The 16,658-nt window shown below is 40.4% G+C and overlaps 1 protein-coding gene across 4 annotated transcripts in view; it reads left to right on the top strand.

The window, feature by feature from the left end:
- CDC42BPA (CDC42 binding protein kinase alpha) overlaps positions 1–16,658 on the top strand; it is a 349,488-nt gene that overhangs the window by 312,729 nt on the left and 20,101 nt on the right. For all 4 annotated transcript variants that reach the window (XM_014598104.3, XM_019483101.2, XM_014598103.3 and 1 more), the window contains exons 27-34: positions 12–93; positions 2,743–2,959; positions 4,255–4,317; positions 5,034–5,627; positions 7,584–7,681; positions 10,924–11,008; positions 14,526–14,649; positions 16,057–16,174. In XM_014598104.3, the coding sequence (XP_014453590.2) occupies positions 12–93; positions 2,743–2,959; positions 4,255–4,317; positions 5,034–5,627; positions 7,584–7,681; positions 10,924–11,008; positions 14,526–14,649; positions 16,057–16,174 (1,381 nt within the window). The remainder of the gene's footprint in view (positions 1–11; positions 94–2,742; positions 2,960–4,254; positions 4,318–5,033; positions 5,628–7,583; positions 7,682–10,923; positions 11,009–14,525; positions 14,650–16,056; positions 16,175–16,658) is intronic.

Consider the following 16,658-nt stretch of genomic DNA (forward strand, 5'->3'; position numbering starts at 1 on the left):
TTGTCTCTAAGGGATGAAGAATTCTCAGTGAGTTCTGTCTTGGCCTCTGATGTCATCCATGCAAATCGAAAAGATATCCCGTGTATTTTTAGAGTAAGTATATAGACTTGAATCTGATTACCTAGAGGGCAGAATGATTTAGCTTGATGCACTGGCCTTTCTCTAATGTTTTTCTTCATAGTTCACTCTGATCCAGTTCCATCCATGTTAGCAGTTATACATAGAATTAGAATTTCAAAATTATACATATAACTTATTGCAGTGTTTCCCGAACTTTTGATATCTGTGGAACACTTTTTTTCTGGATTAAAATTGGCAGCACACTTCACCCACCAGTTCACAGGCCAGATCTATTCTGCGGGCCCAACCTCTCCACATGGGGCTGGCCTGGCAGGGGCCCCATCCAGCCCATTTTTCATGACCTTCTTCCACTGCTCTTGCAGCAAACTAGTGTGCTGCAGTACACCTTTTGGAAATCACTACCTTATTGTCACGGTAAAATTGCTGTTGGCAGCTTTTATAGGATCTCCTTTTCACTGATCTCTTATATTTCTAATCATGAAGAAAACATTTCTCTTGAAATGTGATCATTGGTTCCAAAATAGACCAGAGCTCCTGGTTGCCTTTTATCTCATACCAGTAGCTGGTGTGCCTTGTACATGACACAACCTAGAGTGGCAGCTAGAAGGCCACTTACCATGCAAGCTTCAAGGCTGTGACTGGACGCTCTACATTCTTTATTTAAATAGGGAATTACAATACCATTCTCTGCCCTTTTTCTGTAGTCCATTTTCTGGCCTTGATCATGAACTGCACAGTGCTCTGTATCTTATTTGTCATTGTTTACTTTGTCAAAACCAAATTCCCCTTAACTGGGAAATGTGGTTTGTTTTTTGGGGGGGGGGGTTGTTTGTTTGTTTTGTTTTGTTTTTTTAATCTATTGAATTTCTCCCCCCTGATTTTAAGAACTCACTAGAAAACATATATTGTTCAGCCTTCAGTTACCAAGCGTGCAGTATCCCCCAGGCAGGGCCATCCCTAGGGGGAGCAAATCGAGGTGATTGCCCCGGGCCCTGCGGAGCCGGGCAGAGCGACTGCGGCAATTCCGCACTGCCACCGGCTTCATGTCTGGCCACTTGGCACCGCCTTCTCCCCCCACCGCCGAATCTGCCATCGGCTTCCTTGCACACAAGCTGATTTGTCCTGGGCCCCACACCCTGCTCTGGTCATCTCTGTCCCTAGGTCATATTGTGGTAATCCTCTCTGCCCTAATTTCTGAGCCCCCATCCTTGTGGGCAAATGTTTACAGAACAACTGAAAAAGAACACGAAACACAGGGGAGAGAGATCTTGTATTTTAGAAAGACATCCCCACATTTGTCATTCCTCCTCTCCTGACACTGAGTGTCACAACTAAGACATTTCTGGGAGTTCAGAGCCTTTAGAAAGTGTAGTTCTTCTTGGGGCTCTTTACATTGTTGTAAAACTCCTTAAAGTTTTACAGAGGCAACAGAAATAGCCTGGCAAAGAAACATACATTAAAAAATAAATCTATTTAGCCAGTGAAGGGTAAAGAACATTATCTATAGCAAAGCTGGACTCAGTTATTTGGAGTGATTAAGAATACACTCATGTATTTTCCCTTGCCCAAGCCCAGTTTCCAGAGAGAATAAAACATAAGTGAAAAGCATAATTTTTTTTAGAGTCCTCCATAATTTATTCTCAAGCAGCTCCCAAAGTAACATCAACTGTTACTTGAAAGGCAAATAGTCAGATGCAAGCCTTGAGCTGATACCAGACTCCCAATAAGAGAAATGAATAACAAATAATAAGTAAAATGATAAATACATAAATAAATAGCTTCATCTAGAGCCCTCCTCTCCGAGTTTTTAGTATGCCTCCCATGTCTCTTCAGGTTACAGCGTTTCTCAGCAGACTAGCCACTGCACATGTCTACAGACCCAGGAGTATTATGACACTTAGTTGATGAAGGATTTGACTTTGGTGATTTTAGCCAGAGTGGATCATGGAATGTTTTTTGGAAATGTTCTTGCAGAATTTTCTCGTATTTATTGTGCTGAATAACACTGGGATTTGTTCTGAAGGGAAACATTTACCCTTACATAAGGCATGGGATGGTGGTAAATAATAATGAATAGGAGAGAGAACAAGTTAAAGCTAATATTGTAATACGCTTATGAATTAGATTGCTGGATTAACAGCCACCAGCATAGAGTTGAATTCTTAGGTACCTTGAGTTTGATACTGGATGTCATTTCCAGCAAGTGACCTTTTTCATTTTTGCATAGAATCAAGAAGTCCATCTATTTGAAAAAGTTACCAATTCATAGTTCCCATTACATTAATATTAACAAGAATTGTTTGTCTGTAACAAATGCAGAATAGATTTTTCAGAAATACTTAGTAAGAATATTTTTCCTTAGTAAACTACCATAAAACATAGATACCCTACCTAATTTACAATGGAAATAAGTTATGAGTTAGGAGGTAGCAGATCCATTTTTTTTCCAGAAGGTTATTGAGTACACCCATCTTCACTGGATTATTTTAACGTGGAATTTCAGATGCTATAAAGTAGTTTCTCAGTTGATTGGGTATAGCCAAAAATGTACAGTTGGTGTATAATTAAAAATATAGTATAGTCATCTTCTTCTGCATCAACAGCTACTGATAAATTATTTTATTTGCTTGTTTGTTAAAACACATGTTTACCATGTTTCAGGTTACAGCTTCCCAGCTCTCTGCATCCAGTAATAAGTGCTCGATCCTGATTCTCGCAGACAGTGAGAATGAAAAGAGCAAGTGGGTAGGGGTGCTGAATGAATTGCATAGGATTCTGAAGAAGAACAAGCTGAAGGATCGGTCAGTCTATGTTCCCAAAGAGGCTTATGACAGCACCCTACCCCTCATCAAAACAACCCAGTCAGCAGCAATCATAGGTATGAAGCTGATGATCCGCAATAAACATTTTTGGGTATGATTTGGCGTAATTGAATGCTGACACTTTGGCGCTCTCCTTTCTTAGATATGCATCACGGCTGTGATATCAGGCAATTAACTGAGTCACAAATCTTGTTTTTGTTCAGTTAAGTTCAAACAATCATAAATTAGGGTGGTCAAAGTGCTTAAGATGCTACACTATTGCATTCTTTCCTTATTCACATCCCACCTTTAATACAATGATGTTTCTGACACAGAGGCTAGAGTGGATGGCCAGATACAGACATGACACTTTTACCAGTATAAATGATCAGAAACCAGCCTGTACCCATAACAGAACAGAAGTTCAGTACACATAAACTGGTTTAAAAATGCTGGAACCTGATCTAAGATTTGCTCCCCCACACCCAAAAGGCAAATGTGTGTTCTGTTCACTACCGATCTAAAATACTCCCATACAGAAAACCGTGCAACTTCTATTGAGTCTATCTCAGGGATTTTAAATGTCTGTACCTAGGACGATTGCCTGTTAGCAAAAAATAGATACATCTAGGACCCTCTGTTCTCTCCCATGCTCTAAAACTAAAAGAAAATTCAAAATATGGCATTCAAGGTATGATGAAAGCCTCACCACTTCAAACATTTCAGCTAGATAAACATAATGCTAGAGAACAAAATAGAAGGAGTGACTGGCTTGATTAAACAGTTTATGTGACTCTTCTGTTTATAACTTTTATATAACATCAAAACAGATGTTTACAACTGGCCATGTACAACATTATTTTCTGCAAACACACCTCTTTAACTAGCCAAAGGCAGTTAAACTAGCCCAACAATTCAGATGCATAAAGCACTCTCTAGGACCAAAGACACAGCTTCTTACTAGTATTCCTGTCCTTTTGGGGTCCAGAAAGCAAGAACCTAAGTCAGAGGACCAATCTGGATCTTGTACAACAGCTGTACAGTAGTGTGTGGCTTGATTATTTAAATGTGACTTTTTGTTTGTCTGCTCTAAAGCAAGTATCATGCTTAAAACTGCTCTGAACAGTTGTTACGAATAATGTTTCGTGATGACATTTCTGCTGATGTGAGAACTGGCAAAAGACTTTCAGCCATTTGTAAGAAAAACAAAAATAAGTGTTGCTTTCTGTTTTAACTTTATTGTATTTGCCAATTTATTCATTTATGTATTTATTATGTTTGACAGAACTTTGTGTATTAATTCAGACAGATGTCATTATCTTCTTTTGTTTGAAGCAGTGTGTCCAAAAAATGCCTTTTTTTAATGTCATAGATCATGAAAGAATTGCTCTGGGGAATGAAGAAGGGTTATTTGTTGTTCACATCACCAAAGATGGTAAGAAATCCCAAAGTATAATGACTGCTAATATTTAATGTGAGGAGTTGAAAAAGTGACTGTAATATCTTCTAGATCTAGTTGTCTAAATTTGCAATTCCAAAGATTTCTTCAGTAACTGCCAGCTGGGCAACCTCCCATGTGGGAGCTCATAACCAACCTATTCCATGATCTTTCTGTCTCTAGCATCATTGCTAGTAATAAAGATCCTGCAACTGGAACATAGCCGAAGATTTGGTTACACCAGGCAGAAGGGGCTCTGCAAAACTAATGGAAATAAAAGCTTGTAGATTAAACAGAGGTAGCACAAAGGTGCAGACATTTACTGCTGAATTAGCTTCTTTTTTTTACTCAGTCACTTTTGTGACTTACAGGCACCCTTTAAATTACCAGCTTTCACACCCCATTTGCTGTAAGCACTGCACAAGAATCTGCTCTTTCTTCCACCCTCAGGTGTGATATGGAAGGGCTCCAGCTTTACAGAACATAGCTAATCTTGCCTTCATTCCAAAAGAGGACATTGGATTGCTAACAGAAAAACAATGAAAAAATAGTTTTACTAGTATTATAACACTGAGACGATGTTTATTATATCAAAACAATCAGTATAGGGATTTGTTTGTTTTATAATTTGCCTTAAAATAAACCTTTTTCAAGGAGCTGTTTAATCTGTATGCATGTTAAGATTGATTTACATCAGGACTTTATTTTCGTAGAGATTATTCGTGTTGGTGACAATAAGAAAGTTCATCAAATCGAGCTCATCCCAAACGAACAGCTCATTGCGGTGATCTCAGGACGAAACCGTCATGTACGGCTTTTTCCTATAGCAGCTTTGGATGGAAGAGAGACTGAGTTTTATAAGCTGGCAGAAACAAAAGGTTGCCAGACAATAGTTTCCGGACAAGTGCGCCATGGAGCCCTTACTTGCCTTTGTGTGGCTATGAAAAGACAAGTCCTCTGTTATGAACTAAATCAGAGTAAGACACGTCACAAAAAAATTAAGGAGATCCAAGTCCAGGGAAACGTCCAGTGGATGTCGATCTTCAGTGACAGGCTGTGTGTGGGTTACCAGTCTGGATTCCTCAAGTATCCCTTGCATGGAGAAGGGAACCCATATAGTTTGCTCCACCCAGATGACCACACACTATCATTTATCTCACAGCAGCCAACTGATGCCATCTGTGCAGTCGAAATATCAAATAAAGAATATCTGCTGTGTTTTAGCAGCGTAGGGGTTTATGTTGACTGCCAGGGTCGAAGATCTAGACAACAGGAATTGATGTGGCCTGCAACTCCATCCTCTTGCTGTAAGTGTTTCAGTGCATTTTAATATGTATGCTTATTAATACTGTGGTTGTACTTGCAGGGTGGGCATGCTGCCCCAGTTGCACTAGCAGGAACACTTAATAAATAAATGTATTATCTAAATAGAGCCTGAGTCACAGAGTCCAGTCATACAGCCTGATTCTGATCTTGCACCCATTAGCTGTATACCTGGGTAAGAGACCTCCCTTGCTGTAAAAGAAGAAGAGTGGTGGCTCAAGATTTTCAGTAATTAGGTGGCATGATTTTCAAAGTACTTAAAATGCTCAATGCCTACTAAGATTCACAGAACTTACCTGCACTTAGCACTTAGAATTAGGCCATTTTCATTTGGGTGCCTAAATATCAGCCCCAAATCTAAAACTTTTGGTTAGCATGAGGAGCCAGGCTTTCTTTAAGTTCATAGTCATTGGTATTCAGGTTTAATAAAATATTGTTGGTTTTCTCTCTCTCCATTTTCTCTTTCTTTCCCCATTTTCCTCCTGCCCTCCTCATGCTCACCCATTTTCTCATCCTTTTCCCCATCTTCTACCAACCACCCCCCAAAAAAATAAGTTTGTCAAAGCAGTGGCATTAAGAAGGATCCAATGAAGAAAATCATCTCAGTTGAAACATGCCAAGAAGTTCTCTGTTAGAGTCAGTGCATGTTTTTCAAGGACATGACTTTCAGCTTACAAGGAGGAAAAAGAGCATGCCTTTTCTTACTTCTTTAAAGGGCTGTCTGATTTAATTTAAAATTAATTTAAAGCATCCAGAAGTCCCAAAATCAGCTAGTTGATAAGCATATTATTCATCTTGTGTTTTTGGTTTGTTTATTAATACTTTTTCATCATGGAAATTTTCCTTCACCATGAAGGCAGCTTGCTTATGCCCTGCACCACCTGAGTGCAGTCTCTGTTGAAAGAGAAACATGTCCTTTATTTCTCAACCACAAGATGGAGACTAGCACTTTTGGGCCAAAGCAAGGGGGAAATGGACAATGGATGGATTGATGAATTTACTAGTACATCACTATTACCAAGGCTGCCCAGAGTGGTCATTAGCAACTCCAAAAGCTTTTTGCTTAGGTAGAGCAAGTTGATACTCTAATTGCAGTTCTACTGAATTAACATCCAGCCACAAATACTGCCCACAATTAGCATAAACTGAGACCTTTGGTAATCTTAACAGAAAGGTAAAATAGTGTTGGGTGTGGGAATACAACTCCCCTATCACCAGAAGAAACAGCTAGTGAAATGTGCCAGATTGGTAGCAATAATTAGTACAGACCAAATGGTAGTGAAATATGCTAGATTCGTAGCACTACATTCTGTTAAAACTTGGAAAATAGGAAATACTTAAAGCCACATGAGATGGGAAATGTGAATCTTGAGTATATCCATGGTTTCTTGTTCCAACTCCTGTTCCTTTAGGATGTGATCCAGTGTACAGTACCAGAAACTACAATTTTCATTTCAAACTCCAGTTAAGGTCACTCCATGACAACCATGTACTTACCTATTTCATCATTTCATTTACAAAATCTGAGCACTCAAAAGCAAGGAAAGTAGTAGCTAAGGGCATACTGATAGAAGTCAACATCTCAGAGCAGTTTCTCAAGGATTTATAGCCCAAAATAGTTTGTTTCAGCAAGGACTGGAGATAATAAATATTTTTCTTTACCTTCAGAAAAAATGTTATGGGCATTTTGAGGCAAAATATTTTCCAATCAAAAGCTATAGGGTTGCCAAAATAGGGCTTTGTAATGGAAATCGATTGCATCCTACCTGTGGAAAGGCTACTGCCTCTGGAATTGGATGCTATCCCAGTGTTCTCAGAAATGCTTGCAGTTCTTGAATTGTGTTCTTAATAAATGGAGCTAAATGGTTCTTAAGAAGTTCTGTTATGCACTCTCTTTTGTCTACATGCCCATGACAATATATTTAATCCTTCTGTCTCAGGTTATAATGCACCATACCTCTCAGTGTACAGTGAAAATGCAGTTGATATCTTTGACGTGAACTCCATGGAATGGATTCAGACTGTTCCACTCAAGAAGGTAACTAGCTGTTGACACTGAGCAGCTAAGGAGTTTGGTTAGCCTTTGGAAAATCTAAACCAGGGCTAGCCAGCCAGTGGCACAGGTTTCACAAGTGGCAAAGGCAGCTTCTGTGTGTGGCGCACAGCAGATTTGGGAGGAGACAAACAACAGAGTGACAGATAGGTCTGGAAGCAGAAAGCAGAGCATCAGATGAAGTAGGAAGCACAGGGCAGGAAGCAAAAAACTGAACAGCAGATCAGGTAAAGGGAAGGGGTCAGAGTGGCATTCAGAGATGGTCCAAGGCTAATTTTTGGCATGCCTGCCAAAACAAGCTGGCCCCCACTGATCTAAATAAATGTATCTAAAAAGCTTATTGCAGCTGAGATGCAACGCACCATTGTTGGTGGTTTCTTGAATATACTTGAAGTGAAGAAGTGGTTGCTAATACTGAAAATAAAGAATAGTCATGTATGTCATTTGAAAACTGAGGCTGCTTTGGCTGCAGTTTCATCATTGCAGATGAGTGATAAAACAATACCCAAAAGAGTCGCGTTTTGGTTTTATTCTAGAATATTAATCTCTGCATATTGGTTACATGTAGTTTCAGAGAGCCTGGTTGTATCTATGTTGTTACTGTAAAATGAGAGATTAGAGAGTGAAAAGATTTTTAAAAAATGCTTACCTTGTAATTTCAGTACCTTGGACATGTCTGAATGAGAAACAGTGTGGTACAAATTCTGATAAACCAAATGCTTTTTTGCTGAGGAGGAAGAGACATATTTTTCCTTGCAAAAGTACAGTATATCACAGCAAGGACCTGTTTTGTAGATAAAAAGCAGCTACTTTCCATTAAATGCACACAAGTATTAAAGAATTGAAGAGTGGGTGTGTGCCACACTTTGGGTTGGATTGATCATTGGGTACTTCCAGTTTTACAGAAAGATAACTCCGTTGATTTGGCTGCAGTGACAGCAGCATAACATTTCGAACCACCACAAACTTCCTTTGTGATGTTAGGCAAGTCTCAAGGCTTTGTCCACCCGGTTTTCATGCTGAACCTTAGACTGCTGCAAGGAAACAAACTTGCTCTTGCCTGGCACGTGCCAAATCCCATAAAATAATACAGTAGAATCAGCTAAGAGGGGCCCTGAGTGCATGCCCCAGTACCACTCTTGGGTTCTTTGTCTTGGGTATGCTACCCAAGACTGCTGTAAAGTAGCTAACATTGCCTCATTTCTGAGATTTGGTGCACACCAAGTGAGAGGCATGCTTACTGGCAGTAGTCCCAGGCACCGCACAGATGGTACACAGCATTTTCATCTCTCTTTGCCCCAGTTCCCCATCTGTAAAATGCGGGTAATAGTATTTCTCTATACTGTGTGGCTGCTGTGGTTATAAATGGATTAAAGATTGTGAGGTGCTCAGATATGGTGAGAGAGCCCATGTAAGTACCTTACGGGGGGAGAGAGAGGCTTAGACTCCTTAACTGTAAGAGCATCAGTATGTAGCTTGAAGTTATAAATTATTGTATTTTCCTGCATCCCACACACCCCTAAATAAGACACGCACTTTGTTTGGGAGGGCAGAATAAAGAAAAAAAAATTCTAGTCGTGGCCACATGGAACAAGGACAGAGCCTTCTCTTCCTCTCATTTGCCCTCCCTTTCCTGCTCAAGCAAAAACAACAGTTTTAATGCTTGCACAGTTGACTGCTCAGCCAAAAACTATTGCCAGCCTGGCAGTGGCTATGAAAGGGTTACATCCAGAACTGCTGCTAAAGACTGGACTCTGCCCTTCCTTCTGTGCAGCTGGGGCAGGGGAGGAAGAGAAGTAGCAGCCATTTTCTGGCCTTTCCATGCTTCTATCCTGAGCAAAAAACAGCTTCCCTGTTTAAGACAAGCACCCCAATTTTGGAACGCTAGTTTTTGGGGAAAGGGTGGGTGTAGTATGCAAGTAAATATGGTAGTTCTTTCAAAGTCCAACCTTCTTCTGTGCATAATGTTTTGGTGGGTTAGTGTGATTAAGATGCACCAGTTCCTGTAACTAGCAGCAAACAAGGGAGTGATGTGACTGGCACTACAGCCAGTTGTCTTTGACACTTTAGGCTGAATGATTGTGCACCTGTTTTACATCTTAGTCAACTATGGGCAGCCTTTGGTATGAGTCCAGAGTACGACTTGAATTAACACTTCTAGAGCCATAATGGGGCACCTTAATCATTTTGTCACCACACACATCAAACCAGTACTTTACTAACTCTCGAAGCTAACTTACTCCATCCTTTGCATGTCAGATCTCAGAATTATTAAATAGTCAAAGTATCTGCCTTATTGTGTATCAAAGTAACATTTATAATCTATGGCTGATTTTAAATTTTCATACCACTGGTAAAACAAACACTGCTTTTCAGCAAGAGGGATGCTACAGCATGTAGGAGACTTAAAGATAACAATGTTATAAAGAATTTATTCTTTAATACAGGCTACAATCTAGAGGCAGTGAGCAGTAATCTTTTTGGAATTGAAACTACAAAAATCTATATGTCATGATATTCTGCCATGTAGAATCATCAAGTTGCAAAACATCCTCAAGACATGAAAATAATGTCCCAACAGAGGCATGCCTTAGCATGAAAAAATGGACTGTCCGTGGCTGTCTATACACATGCTTATTTGCTTCTAATTGGAACGCTCCAATGTCAGGTCACCCCCCCCTGCGTTTCAAAATGGTCATGGGTGCGCTTTAACTAAACCTTGTCGAATAAGCATTAGTTAAAGCACCCCCATGACCATTTTGAAATGCAGGGGGACCTTAATAAATGTTATGGTGAGCTATTTTAATAAGAGCAGCTGTCCAGGAACTGCTTTAATTAAAATGCCTGCCACTCCCACCTCTGAGCACATATATAGGCACCCCATGTGTGTGAATGTTGAAACAGTTGGCTCTAGCTTGCCATCATCATTCAGTTATAAATTGAGTTTTTATGTAGTTCGCTGTGTGTAGGTTTTTCAAATGAAGCCTTAAAAACTGGTAACCATTAAAGGTCACTTGTCATGTCTCACAAGAGCCAGGAAGCCTCATCTGACCTTAGCCAAAATCCACTTTTTCTAAACTATGTATGGCATGTGCTTTGCACTAATTGATTACCTCCAAGCTTGATGTATCTCAGTGATGTTTGCTTTATATTGTAACATTCTTTGGAAGAAAGGCATTATATAAATGTATATTTTATTAAGATATTTCTGAATTAACTTGTTTCAGGTACGACCTTTGAATACAGAAGGATCACTAAACCTCTTAGGACTGGAGACAATTAGATTAATATATTTCAAAAATAAAATGGCAGGTGAGTAAGAGAGAGCAGATTTTAATTGTGTTAATGTCTTCTTTTTAAATGGCATCTTGCTCTGGTCTGGGTCTTTGTATTGATGCGTTGACATTTTCTCATGGGTCTTCATGAGCATCTTTTTTTGCAAGGTTCCTCCACTCTTCTTAATGTAAAATAATCAACAATAATGTCAGTCACAGATGGGTTTTGGTTTTGTTTTGTTTTCCGGGAATAATTCAGTGTGGTGCATGAGGATTTTATCTTTTGTCATAAAATTAATAGATTGTGACAAATGCTACATAAACATTAATAGCAGCAATAGCTATAATAGTATCCTAATCAAATACCACATTTTCTTGTATATAACCTACACCTTTTCCCCTCAACCCAGCTGGTAAACATTGGAGTGCACGTTATATGCAAGAAAAACAGATCCACGTGGGTCCGGAAACCTGGTGTGGCAGGAGCAGTGGCAGCATTAGTGGCTGCAAATCTGAGAGCCACAACAATTAACCCTGCCACCACTACCCCACTGCCAAATTCAGGTTCTGTATGTTCAAAACCAGCAAGTAATCTTAGCCTTTTTTGACATTGAGGTTCCTGCCATTCGGTTAACATTGCTAAAGATCTAATCCCTATACTTAAAGATAAGTAGGCAAGCAGCCTGTGTGGAAAAGATCTACGCTTTTCCCCACAGATGTGCCAAAAGATATCAAGCTTAAGCATTTCATAAGAAGTACTCTCTCTAGAGTGAGATCTGAATGAAAAAGAACCTTGCATTGAATTTCCAGATGCTTGGCAGAATAAGATGCTTCTCGTGCTTTTAAGCAAGTACTGTTTTCCAAATGTCTTTGAGCAGTTTGGACCTCCTTAGCTATAAGATTGTGTGATGACACCACCTAGATTTTGCTGGTGCTAAGAAAATAAATTTTAGATTGTGTAAATTTTAAAGGGCATTGAGGCCCTTGGCAAGTGTTAATTTAATAGTGATATGGGATCTCAATGATCTCACAAGGTTCCTTCCAGCCCTAAACTTCTGTGAATCTGATTACAGACAGGGCCGTCCCTGGGGGAGGGGCGGGGAGGGGGAAATCAGGGTGGTCACCCTGGGCCCTGCACTTTGTGGGGCCCCACAGTCAGTGCAATATAGGCCCCTCCACGGCCGCCATGCGCCACTGCTGCTGAGTGCCACCGGCTCTGCCCCCCGCCCCGCCTTCCACTCTGCCAGCTCTGGCCTCTCACCATCCTCCTCCCTCCTGGGCCCCTCACAGGCTGATATGCCCTGGGCTCTGCACACCCCTAGGGACAACTCTGATCACAGATACCAAAAATTGTGCATCCTGCCATGCCACATATGCATGGCAAAATGTGTGATTTGAGCACCAGATCACAACTATGCCCTGTCAGTACAGCTCCCTTTCAACTTGCCGGTATATATAGAGCCCAGGATCATGATGGTCTCCCCCTGCTTGGCAAAGTCAAAGCTGAGCATGCAGCTCTGCAAGCACTGGGCAGGGAGAGAGAACAGGAATCGCTCCATAAATAGAAGTTCTGCCAGGGCCCGGATTCTTTAGCATAAAGCGGAACCTATTTGAAAAACCACAATAGAAAGATATTTTAAGAATACAGTGCAGTTACTGGAGTTCTACTGAAACATGACATGGTATCTATAGGAACCATGAAGAGTGTAAATCAAAAGAGATGTATTTATTTTGGTGAGAAATGGTCTTTATCTGAAATTGATAAGAGACAGAAATAGGAAAGAAACTGATTTTGAGTCACTAGCTTTTTTCTTTTTTCAAGCAATTAGGATATTCTATTTAAATAGGCTTGAAATAAGATAATGTTTGAGCTAATTTAAGCAAGAGACATTTTTCCTCCACTGTTTCAGATAACAGGAAATTTCTTTCCATTTCTACCCAATTTATATTGGTATTATTTCTTATTCGTATTGCAGTAGTATCTAGAAGCAGTGGTACCTAAAAGCCTGGTCAAATATCAGAGTCCAGTTGTCTGTGCATTATGCACGTGTGCAGTAAAGGCAGTTTTTGTTCTCAATACCATAAATAGCATATCAAGAATGACAGCAGGTAGCTGAAACAGCCATGTCATGCAGAAGTGGAGGAGGAGCAAGATGCCTGTGAAACTAACTTGTTTAGTGTAATTCCATAAATAAGTATACCTAACACATATACCCAGTGCAAACCCTTACAGCAAGGGGATGCCAAGCTCCTTGCTGTACTATACCATAATGCTAACACAGTACCTTTTCACCAGTGTTGGCAGGCTAGGGCCAGAACAGGGATTACACTTCTAACAGGAGAATTGCTGCTCTCCCAGTAGGAATTGCCAGCACACAGGCCTTTATTCAGTTTCTCACCAAGGAAATGTGCCCCACCTATGAAAAAGATCTTCCATCTTGACACCTGGAAGATCTGACCCAAGAGAGTTTCTCTTGCTAAAGTGAGCACATATATCCTTGACTCTTCTATGATCAGGAGGAGTTGAGCAGCAGCTTCCCTTGTGCCTTCCCCAGAGTGGGGGGGGACTGAGGTCTGGGGAAAGTGCAGGGCCATTTCCACTCAGCCTTACGCCTCCCAGAGGAGTTCAGCTGCCACAGTCTTCATATGACCAAGGAGATCCCAGTCAGGGGAAGACTCAGGAATTAGTGGCACCTGGACTCCTCCTGAGCAAGCAAAGAGCTGCAACTTCCCTAGACCTTTCTCAGACCAGGGACTTCACTGCTCTCCCAGCCTTCCCCAGACTGGGGTGACCCTGCTAGGGAGCAGGGGAGAGAAGACATCTGCAGGCTGGAACACCGCTATGCTCCCTCTGTTGGGAAGATTTCTTTTGAACCAGATTTCCTGGAAATTTGCAGTGGTAGAAAAGAATGCCTGTCCGTAACCCCTGTCTCTTCACAAAGAGCTTCCTTTTGCCTCTTGCTGTTGAGAAAACACTGCAGTACAGCACATTGATCTCCCTGAAAGGAGTAGAATACATTACCTTAATTATACCTTCAGCAGCATCAGTATGTATTCAGCAGTCATTATACAAGCATGGATCAAGGAAGCGGTTTGCTTTCTGTTGGTGACAAAAGAATCAGGGTTGTAACTAACTCTGAGGCAGCTATGAAATTATTCAGCTGCAAGTGACAGTTACAGAATCAGCCCCTTACTGATTAAGCTAAGGTTTGGCCACATCTTTTATGTTCATGGTATTTCTGCTATTTAACTGAATCTTGCATTCTGTTTTTCCTGTAAACGTGACTCATGGGGCAAGTCCCCCTGATGTGATGGTGAATGGTAGTAGTTGACAAAAGAACTCGTGCATTTTTGGATACCTCTCTGAGGGCTTCTAAATTGATGAACTTGACCCTTCTGAACACCCAGCAGCTTTATACAGTTGTACAGGGGACAAGTCAAGTGATTGTGATCCCCCAAAATTGTACAGAACCTAAATAAAATGTCCCCCCTCCCAAGAAGTGTAGTAAATATTTAATTAAGTGACTCACTGGATTTTTTTATATTGTTTCCAGAGGGAGATGAATTGGTCGTTCCTGAGACATCAGATAATAGCCGAAAACAAATGGTTCGAAACATCAATAATAAGCGTCGTTATTCATTCAGAGTACCAGAGGAGGAGAGGATGCAGCAGAGGAGGTCGGTATTCAACCTATACTTGTCTTCTGTACATGCCTGTAGGCCCTGAAGGATTGTGTCTGATGTCAGTGTAGTATTTCATTTGTTAGAGAAAGTTACCAAACACCTACGCAGACATTTGTGCGTCTTCACCACTGTGTTTATTCTTGATGTACAATTTGTATTAATATCAGTCTGAATATGAATATGCACTGGATATTTAAGTACTTTGATTCCATTTTTAATAAACTCTTTATGTGAAACAGTTACTGTAACTTGGAATGCATGCCTCCACATACTGTATACACGTACATATGTGTGTGTGTGTGTGTGCATATACTGTATATATAAAGTTCTATAATAAACATTTTACAAAAGAAGATTATATTGCTAACTATGCATATGGATTAATTACTTTCAGACTCTGGTTCAGCTTTTCTTTGTTTAGGGCTGTTCCCATCCCATTCTGAACAGTATTCCAAGGCAGCTGTTTTTCGCTAATGAATAATTGAACTGATGAGTCTTATGGAACATTCATAAGCTTCCTGTAAATCACAGAGAAGTCACTGGGATGGTGGTGCTTCAGGGCAGGGTTTTATATAAAATAGAAACTCCTTACAGACTGTCACTTTAGAAAATATTTGAAATAAAGAATCGAGACGGGTTTACAGGGCTTATAATAGACTTAACCGATGATGTTCGCATGAGATGATTTTGTCCACAGAAGGTTGCCAGCTACTATGGTAAAATATATCAAAAGAAATAAACATTTTTGTTCTCCAACTACCCATTCCTTCCCCTGAAAATATGGTTGACCTTCTGCTTTGCTTTCTGTTTGGCTCGAAGAAAAGCAACAGCTAGTGTGCTAAAATGCCATAGCTCTTGACTTTAAGTTTTCCAAGTTATTTGTGGTTATATCTTTTAAATTTTTATTTTATTTTGAGTTCTGAAAGGCATCCTTGACATTTTGGAGAGCTCTTAAAATAATTCTGACCACAGAATATGAAAGGTAGTGCAGTATTCTTCTAATTCTTCTTTTATCTTCTGTCCTTCATTTCCATCTCCATCTTTGCAGTATCAAGTCACCAGTGAGCCTGCTTCTGCACCTTTTCTTGAGTACTGTCTCAGCTCATGCTGGTTGTGCATTCCCTGTATCTCAGTAACTATTCAGATTTTTTATGGGTGTGGGCTGATAGCCTGCATAACAATGTTCCCTCCTTCCTGCCCCTTCTCCCACTTCCCCAAACTGGGGGCTGGCACAGGGCAATGCTGACAGCAAGGGCTGCCCTTCTGTTTAATATGGCCAAGTGTTTAGTCTATGAATTTTCATTTAAAATTAACTAAGTGGAGAATATCTATCATTTGAATTGTTTTAATATCCATTTTCCTATTGAATAAAATATCTAAACTAAGTATTTTCTCTTGCAGGGAGATGCTACGAGATCCTGAAATGAGAAATAAATTAATTTCTAACCCAACTAATTTTAACCACATAGCACACATGGGTCCAGGAGATGGTATACAGATCCTCAAAGACCTGCCTATGGTGAGTGAGCGAGGGAACAGAGGTGGGAATGGATGTAACTGAGATTGCAAATAAGAGAAATGACGATCTGGCTAGTGTTTTCTTTGTGTTCAAAATTTTTGCTCTTTGGATTAAAGATGACACAATAGAATGGGATCTAAACAGTCTATTACAGCTGGAGCTCAGGCTTGAAATGTGTATAAGTACATACAGGAGAAACAAATCATTGGTGCCTCCTGAATTATCTGTAGTCTGGAGTTTGGACACTTCTTTATGTGGCGCCCACTGTGGAAGTATTAGGATGGAGTTTCTTTCCTCCTAAGGCCAAGCAGCAGCTCTGGGTCTGCTTCTGCATTTTCAGGGCAGCAATCACACCTGTGATATCTGTTTTGACAGAGAGATTCCCTGGTTGTTTATCCCGTCTCCCACTCTACCTTGCCATAAACTGTTGTAGCCTGTGTCCCTACCCTATGTTACTACAGCTAGAATCTAGGTTTAGTCCATG

Source organism: Alligator mississippiensis, chromosome 1 (genome assembly GCF_030867095.1).
Source record: "Alligator mississippiensis isolate rAllMis1 chromosome 1, rAllMis1, whole genome shotgun sequence".
NCBI lineage: Eukaryota > Metazoa > Chordata > Crocodylia > Alligatoridae > Alligator > Alligator mississippiensis.